The 9,301-nt window shown below is 45.0% G+C and overlaps 1 protein-coding gene across 1 annotated transcript; it reads right to left on the bottom strand.

The window, feature by feature from the left end:
* Positions 1-2,339: 2,339 nt before the first annotated feature.
* On the bottom strand, positions 2,340-5,873 carry LOC310712862 (uncharacterized protein). The gene is made up of 3 exons (XM_083516285.1): positions 5,400-5,873; positions 4,948-5,074; positions 2,340-3,575 (listed from the first exon to the last, which is right to left on the bottom strand). Exons 1-3 carry the CDS (start codon positions 5,472-5,474, stop codon positions 2,746-2,748), a joined length of 1,032 nt encoding a protein of 343 aa, XP_083372411.1. The 5' UTR covers positions 5,475-5,873; the 3' UTR covers positions 2,340-2,745.
* Positions 5,874-9,301: the final 3,428 nt, after the last annotated feature.

Genomic DNA, 9,301 nt, shown 5'->3' with positions numbered 1-9,301 from the left:
CATTATATATCATTTCCCAGAAAGCCTTAATCCTAGGGCACGTCCACCAAAGGTGAAAGAATGTACCTTCAGTTTCCTTACATTACCAACATTTATTATCGGGCAAATGATAGATTTTTGCAAGCTTGACTGGTGTCATGTACCACCTGTATACCATTTTCATAATATTCTCTCTTAAGGCATTAGATGCCGTAAATTTCATACCTGTGGTCCATAACTGTTCCCAGTCAGCAAACATAATATTATGTCCAATGTCCTGTGCCCATTTAATCATAGCAGATTTAACCGTCTCGTCTTGAGTATTCCATTTTAACAGTAAGTTATACATTCTTGAAAGTATCTTAGTTTCAGGATCTAACAGTTCTGTTTCCAACTTTGATTTTTCCACCTGGAAGCCAATTTCTTTATCCAAATTATAAACCTCTCTTATTTGATAATAATGAAGCCAATCTCGCACTCTGTCTTTTAATTTCTCAAAACTCTGCAACCCCCTCACACACTTTGTGGCATCTCCTTTCGGCAAAGGGTCAAAACATAGTTCCAACTTGAAAACCACCTCCAGGACCAGGCACCCTCAATGGGCTTTGGACTACAACTCCCAACCGGGCCTGCAAGGAGAAGGCAGGGGGGATGGAAACAGCCGTCCAAAAGGTCCGGCCAGCTCCAGAGGCGACCCAAGGCTGCTCTCCAATGGGGCGCTGCTCCAGGCATCTGAGTTGCCCAGTTCAAGGGAGCTGGCGGGACCAAGAACCGGGGTTCCTGAATTGCAGGGGTTGGACTAGATGAGCCTGGAGTGTCCTCTTCCAGGATTCCTCATCTGGCTGCCAATGCCACGGCTGGAATGTCTCCCAGAACTGCCCCCCCCCCTTTCACAAGGAGCTCTCCCCCCCCCCCCGTGTCTTAAACTACCCTTTGACTGGCAACCATCTCCAATCTCCTTGCTGGACAATCCCAACCAAAGATGCATTAGATTCTCTGAAATCTACTCAGGAGTCCTGTAGTGACTTCATGCTCTTTATTGCAGCTTGTAAAGCAGTGATTTAATGGCCCCCAAACCTCAGGCTGTTATATACATTATTTACACAATTAGTCTCGTCTGATTGGCTAATTCTGCTTCCCTCCTGGAGCCTGATTGGTCTTTTCCTGCAGGCCAATCAGTTGTTGCATTCTAGGATCTGACTAGCCTTTTCTTCTAGGATCCAAGCTTAGTACATAACCTTCTCCTTCCTCCGTGTCCCCAATTCTTAAATAGGCTTTATTTCAAAACAGGGGAGGGGGTAGAGAGGGCTTAGTCTTCCAAACAACCCTTTATCTATTAGTTAGTAGACAAGCTTCCCAGTGCAAGGAGAGGAAAGCAGACCTCTGAGCCCAGCCTGGCCCCCCACCAAATCTTGCCCGCATGCCTTGAGGCCCCAAGATGGGCGGAGGAAGGCCTGGAGGGCAGCTGCTGGCTGGGACTTTGATTGGGGCAGGGTGGGGACACAGGGAGAGGGAGGCAGGAAGACCAGCCAGAGGGTGGCACTGGGGGGATTTATTCACATTGGTTTTCTATCCAAACCAGGCCTGGGCCTGGGCCAGCTTGCCTAAAATCTTAGACCCCGCCAGGGTGGCGAGGACATGGCTGACCATTGGCACCGTTTATGCATGAGCCATAAGGGCCTTCTTTATGGTACATTTGTAGTCTGTGCAGATGTGGACTGAGCCATTGGGCTTGACAGGTGTGATGACTGGGGTTTCTCAGGGGGCATTAGGCACCGGCTCGAGCACTCCTTGCTCCACAAGCCGGTCTAATTCCACTCCCAGCCACTCCGCTCAACCCTTTGCTAAAATCCTGCTCTCCTCCCTCCTCTCCGTCTCAGAGGCTGGGCTTTCTGTCTCATCTCAAGAACCACCAAAGCGCCCGCAATTGCCTCTTATCTTCCACCCAAACCATCCACATCAATCCTAAGCGTCTCCTGTTCTGATTTCCATTTTTTGTCTTCCAGCTTTTCAGACTTCTCCCTTCCTTTCATGGAGATATCTAGTGCTTCTGTTTTCTTTGTCAGTGTCTCTACTTTAGTGGTTAAATTAGTCACCATTTAATGATTTTTATTAATTCGGGCTAATAGCTTCTCCAAATTTAACACAGGCCTAGTGTTAACTGTTTTTGAACTGCCATATTCAAAATCTCCCTCTCCCTTGTTCTCAAAGCAGCCTATTTTCCAGCAGCACCTTATCAGTTTGTCAAGGTCACAGAATAACTCTTTCCCAAGAGATCCTGTTTCCTGCATTTTTCCAGCCCTCCCTCTTCCTTCCAGCCTGATACCCAACACACATAAGATGTTTAACATAAAATCCAATTTCTTAAATTAAGATTCGAATTAAACAAATAAACCAAATAATTACTTTAAGAGAGGAACCATAAAAAAGAAAAAAAGAATGTGTCCAAGAGGACATAGCAATTTAGACGTCCAGGTAAGAGTGGTTGTCTTGCAGGAATCCAATTCTCTTTAAATGGCTCAGAGTAGAAGAAATATTTTCCTTCAAAGAGAAATGAACTTGTGCAAACCTGTCTTGATTTTAGCTTTTTCAGCCAGTCCTTTTAAGAGGTCCAATTGTGTTAAGAACTTTAACAATGAGACCAAACTTTCATAACTCCCTCCGATCACACTCTTGGCACTAAAATAGTTTCTACCCTGTGTGAATTCTCTGATGGGAAATGAGATTGTTGCTTTGACTAAAGCTCTTTCCTCATTCCACGCACTGTTAGGGTTTCTCACCTGTGTGGATTTTGTGATGGGCTGTGAGACTTTCTTTCCTGGTGAAGCTCTTTCCACATTCCAGACACTGATAGGGGTTTTCCCCTGTATGAATTCTTTGATGGGAAGTGAAGGTTATTTTCCAGGTGAAGCTCTTTCCACATTCCACGCACTGATAGGGTTTCTCCCCTGTATGAATCCTTTGATGGGAAGTGAGTTCAAATCTCGTCCTGAAGCTTTTTCCACATTCCATGCACTGATAGGGTTTCTCCCCTGTATGAATCCTTTGATGGGAAGTGAGATGGGCCTTCTGATTGAAGCTCTTTCCACATTCTACGCACTGATAGGGTTTCTCCCCTGTATGAATCCTTTGATGGAAAGTGAGCTTGGCCCTCTGATAGAAGCTCTTTCCACATTCCAGACACTGATAGGGGTTTTCCCCTGTATGAATTCTTCGATGGGAAGTGAAGCTTATTTTCCAGGTGAAGCTCTTTCCACATTCCACGCACTGATAGGGTTTCTCCCCTGTATGAATCCTTTGATGGGAAGTGAGTTCAAATCTCGTCCTGAAGCTTTTTCCACATTCCATGCACTCAAAGGGTTTCTCCCCTGTATGAATTCTTTGATGGGAGGTGAGCTTGGCCCTCTGATTGAAGTTCTTTCCACATTCCATGCACTGATAGTGTTTCTTCTCAAGGGGATTTCTTTGATGGGAAGTGTAATGTGAGCTCTGACTGAAGCTCTCTCCACAGTCTGAATCCTGATATGGCTCCTCCACTGTGTGGATTTCGTTGTGGTCTCCCTTGTTCTTCATTTCCAATTCATCAGCACCTGAAACTAAGAGGAAAACGGATTAGAGTCTCGGGAAGAAGTGCAGCCCCAAATTACTGTTTAATGTTTGGGACAGGGGAAGAACTGAAGGGAGTTAGATGTTATAATGTTCCTTTTGTTCTGTAAAAACGTCTAGTTTCGTATACAAATCAAGTTGAATATTATATGTTTTCTCTCTCTAGTTTTTAAAAGTACAGCTTAACCTGGTAACGTTATTTTGTTCAAATTTAAATATGGATCTGTACTATCTTCATAAATAAAATGTGCTTTCATTATTATTTTAAAGGTGGCCAAAGCGGGAAAGTTCCCTGTTCAAAATTAAAATATACAGTGGTACCTCGGGTTACATACGCTTCATTTTACATACGCTTCAGGTTACAGACTCTGCTAACCCAGAAATAATGCTTCAGTTTAAGAACTTTGCTTCAGGTTAAGAAAAGAAATCATGCCCCGGCGGCGCAGCGGCAGCAGGAGACCCCATTAGCTAAAGTGGTGCTTCAGGTTAAAAACAGCTTCATGTTAAGAACGAACCTCCGGAACGAATTAAGCACTTAACCCGAGGTACCACTGTATTCAATATGCTAAGTTGTACAATATGCAGTAATAAATCTAAACAAATATTAAGAGTGGACATCCAGAAAGAATTAAGTTCTTAACCCGAAGTACCACTGTACTTAAATGTTACATTTTTGTGAGAAGTTACAGGGGACGAGGCAGGGGGCCTTCTCGGTAGGGGCACCCACCCTGTGGAACGCCCTCCCATCAGATGTCAAGGAAATAACGATACAACTTTTAGAGGACTTCTGAAGGCACCTCTGTATTGGGAAGTTTTTAATGTTTGATGTTTTATTATGGTTTTATATTTGTTGGAAGTTGCCCAGAGTGGCTGGGGCAATCCAATCAGATGGGAAGGACAAAAATAATAAAATTATCATTATTGTTACTACAGGGTTCACTGCCTGAGATTCAAAAAGCCTGGCTCTGTTTTGGGATGGAGTTTGTTTGGTTCAGTCGTGGAATCTGTGCCATCTCCAATGCCAAGCGACTCTTTGGTCAACCAGAGAGAGACAGAAGCAAGAACAAAAGCAGAAAACTTGACTGAAGCTACTTCAACACCTCAAATCACTCTGAATCCTACATTTAAGAAGGCCTGGGCAGTTCAGACAGCCTGATCATGGTTTTAAACGGCAGAACTGGAGGAAGAATATTCACAGGGAAAACAATCAATAGCCATCCATCCAAGGTTTGCTGTGGGAGTGTTAACATCCCAGGCGCTGTGGGTGGCGCTGTTGAACCCCATTGAAATATCAGAGGTTCGTCACATAGAGAGATGTCTTGAATTACAAAACAGATAGGATGATCCAATAAGGAGCCTTACCGAGAGAGTCCAAGATCCCCCGATTCTCCTCCATGACTTCCTTATGGAGAGCTCTCTGGTCAGGATCCAGCAACGCCCACTCCTCGTCTGTGAAATGGACAGCCACATCTTCAAAGCACACTGGACCCTAACAGAACAGGAAAAAGGCTGTCCTCTTAGAGAACATTCACTTGGCTCTGTTGTTTTCTACAGCGGCCAGACCCCTCTCTTCCTTCCTCATCCCTCTCTCCTGCTGCAGCTTCTGCCTCGGAGTCTGGGCTGCTCTCTGCCACAGACTCCCTCTGCTCCCTGAGCCCTCTTCCCTCTCCAGCTTCAGACCCCTCCTCCTCCTCCTCCTCCTCCTCCCAGTCGGCTCCCTCTTCTCTGGCTCCTCCCACCATTCCTCTGCATCCAACTGTGTCCAGCCAGTCTGCATCCAAGCAGTCCTTCCCCACAAGGCTCCTTCCCCCTACCTGATCTGGGTCCACAGCTGCTGCCTCCCCTCCACCACCATGAAAAGATGAAGGAGCAGGTCTTGGTGGCATCATTCCGTCACCTGGGAGAGACCAAGGTAAGTGGAAACCGTGAGCGCCTGCTTCTCTCAGAGGTGAAACAGTGCATCTCTACGTACAGATGGGGCTTGTCCAAGTCTCCCCTGCTAGCTTCCGGTTCCGCTCTGCTTTAATGGAGGCAGCGGGAGATCGTTGGCAAAGGAAAAACAAGGATGACTGAGGGTAATTCTCCTTGCAAGTTTCCCCCAGGGACAGGGGGGAACGGGCTTCACTCCCAGCTCGTCTTGGTACCAGGTTCCGGCTCCGGCATGGATTGCGGGAGGCAGGGAGGCGCTGAGTGCAAAAGCCCTTCGCCTGCCGAAAACCCTCCATCGCTGCCATTAAGAAGCAGAAGTTCTCCTGTCAATTAGAGCTCAATTTGGACTAATGTACAGACATTGCTGGTAGAGATGAGATCATAAACTGCGGAATTAAACCAGCTGCAAGGTCTTTAAGGTTTGAATTTGGGAATAAACTTCATTTGCTGCAAAAGACAGTGAGTGGGGGGAGGGGAGCCTATGGCTTCTTTATATCAAGTTTTCTTCTCTGCATTTATGATTTGGCAGCCCGTCATTGAATACTGGTTGAAAATATCTATGTACAGGTGAGCAGGGATGAAACTGGATTGCAGATATGAAATATAACATCAAATGGAACTGTGTGTGTAAAAACAAAAAGGAAAAAGGGAGGGAAGCTCTATTTTACAAAATGTTTACGATGGAAAATTAGAGCTGACTCTTCCCCATCCTTTATTATATACAGACTGAACTGATTAATGCTAAAAGGACTTGGAATTTAATTTAATTGGATAAATGCGCACTTATCTAAGGCCAGACAGGGATGTAAGGAATCTGAAATTGTGCAGGAGCTGATAAGGTTCATTACTGAGTCATTTGCAGTTCTTACCGATCCCTCTCCTTCCCAGGCAGAGAAGAAAAATGGCAAAAACTGATTATTTATTGGGATAGTGTGATTTTTGCAGCTGCTGTTAAAGTTGCCAAACAACGAAGCACAGGACAGAGCGATGGAGAATTTCCGAAACCACAATGGGATATTAGCTCCGTCCAAGGAATAATGGAGAACAGCAACAACCAGGAAAAGATAGAAAGAACATTTTACAAGGACAGGAAGAAATATCACGAACAGAAAGATTGCCACACACAGGAAGAGTAAGGATATCGCTGGAGTGCCTCACTTGTAGTTTTATATATTATTTGAAGTTTCAATACGAATTGAAGTCATTAATATTGCAGTTGTTGTATAAAGGATAGTTATATTGACAGGAGTGTAACTGAAATTAATAAGATCTTGGAATGCAGAAATCAAGAAAATCACCAAACCATCAGTTTTAGCATGCGGGGAGGGGCACCTATATTATATAATTTGCTATCTTAAAGATTGGTATTACTAATTGTATTGTAATTTCGCATTGTTATAATGAGGACTGTAAGTGTAAACTAATCAAATTACTATCGTAAATGTCTCCCCTGCTGAGTACATTTGGACATTTGTACTCATTTCATATAATAGTTGTGCAAAAATACATCTCCCCCCACACCCCGAGCTCTGGGCTCCAGGTGACTTCCCCCAAAAGATGTAAAGAAATCACAGATTAGTTTCAAAACCAAGAGAATGTGTCAAAACGGGGGAGAAAACACTCCTTCCTCCTTACCCAGAGGCCTCACTCTGGCGTCCAACGGAGTCTTCTCTGCCTCAGAAGAATCAAGACCCCTTTCTGCCAAAAGATCCTTCCTCTGAAAGAGCAACAAGGATTCAAAACAGAGAATGGGGAGAAGGGTTAGAGAAGGAATGGCAGAGGCAAGCGCTTTCGGGGGACAGAGGTGAAAGCTGCTTCCTGCTTCTGCTAGACTGGTGTCTGGGGTTGGCTGCCAGGACCATGAAACATTGGTCCTCAAGGATCTTCACTGGCTCCCAGAACGTTTCCCAGCACAATTCAAAGCCCTAAACGCCCTCAAAGGCCCAGTATACCCAAAGGAGCGTCTCCATGAACTGAGGTCCAGTTCCGAGGGTCTTCTGCTGATTCCCTCACTGTGGTAAGTGAAGTTACAGGGAACCAGGCAGAAGACCTTCTCCACAGTGGCCCCCACCCTGGGGAATGCCCTCCCATCAGGTGATAAGGAGATAAAAAACTGCTTAACGTTTAGAAGACACCTGATGTCTTCTTATGCTTTTATATGTGCTGGAAGGCACCCAGCCACATGGGTGTAATAATAATAATAAATAAATAATAATAATAAATAATAATAATAAAAATAATAAGCTTTCCAAAAAAGGATGGGCCATTAGGAATTGATATGGGAATATTCTCCCTCCTCTTTGGAGTCCCTTGGGAGTATCCAGAGGAAAGTCTCTCTCACCTGCTGCTCTGCCTGCTTCCTCTCCTCTGCCTGACTCAGGAGGAAACCTTCGGCCAGGGCCACCGCCTGGGAACTGGTCTCCGCTCCGCATTCCCTCACCCAGCTCTCCATCTCCAGAGGAAGGACAGCCAGGAACTGCTCCAAGATCACCAGGTCCAGCATCTCAGCTTTCGTGTGCCTTTCTGGCTTCAGCCACTGATGGCAAAGGTGGTAGAGTTGGTTGCAAATCTCTCGGGGTCCTTTGGCCTCCTTGTAGCAGAACTGACTGAGCTGCTGGCTCTGCACCTCTGAGCAAAGGGTGTCCTCCTCACCCAGTTCCTTCTTCACAGAGTTTTCCCAGAATTCCCCACTGCTCCCCGTTTCCATGGCATGGCCTCTTCCTGCTTCAGGGCCAGGTGAGTCTTGCTCATCCATCTCTGTTCTCAGGACACCTCAAGGAGATCGGAAGGAGCCCCTTGGTCCTCTGCCAAGTTCTACTGCAAGGTGCAGAAAATCGTATGAATCAAACACACTATTCTATTGTAAGATCAATACACAGCCAAGAGAAGAAGAATGTTCCCCGAGGAAGCATGGATGAGTCTTCCTAGGAACCAGGGCTGGATTGCCAACGTCCCTGTTGTTTAGTCGTGTCCGCCTCTTTGTGACCCCCTGGACCAGAGCACGCCAGGCCCTCCTGTCATTCACTGCCTCCCGCAGTTTAGTCAAACAAATAAAGAATTAGGGAGGGGAAATGCCCGACATACAGAGATTTATGAATAGAGAGAGAAGCTAAAGCATTTGCAAGGAGGACGGTTTGTAAGCAGAGGTATTCCTGTCCTTCTCCTTCATAGTCTTTCCCTCCTAATATCCTTCTCCCTCATAATTATGTCCCTCTTAATATACTTCTCATAATAATGTCCCTCTTAATATACTTCTCCCTCATAATTATGTCCCTCTTAATATCCTTCTCCCTCATAATAATGTCCCTCTTAATATCCTTCTCCCTCATAATTATATCCCTCTTAATATACTTCTCATAATAATGTCCCTCTTAATATACTTCTCCCTCATAATTATGTCCCTCTTAATATCCTTCTCCCTCATAATGTCCCTCTTAATATCCTTCTCCCTCACAATTATGTCCCTCTTAATATCCTTCTCCCTCACAATTATGTCCCCCTTACTATACTTGTCCCTCATAATAATGTCCCTCTTAATATCCTTCTCCCTCATAATAATGTCCCTCTTAATACCCTTCTCCCTCATAATTATATCCCTCTTAATATCCTTCTCCCTCACAATAATGTCCCTCTTAATATCCTTCTCCCTCATAATAATGTCCCTCTTAATATCCTTCTCCCTCATAATAATGTCCCTCTTAATATCCTTCTCCCTCATAATAATGTCCCTCTTAATATCCTTCTCCCTCACAATCATGTCCCTCTCAATATCCTTCTCCCTCATAAT

The sequence above is a fragment of the Podarcis liolepis genome, assembly GCF_965112155.1.
Source record: "Podarcis liolepis genome assembly, chromosome: 7".
In the NCBI taxonomy this organism is placed as follows: Eukaryota; Metazoa; Chordata; class Lepidosauria; order Squamata; family Lacertidae; genus Podarcis; species Podarcis liolepis.
Note: the sequence above shows the minus strand (reverse complement) of the source record. Positions and strands in the feature narration are given on the sequence as shown.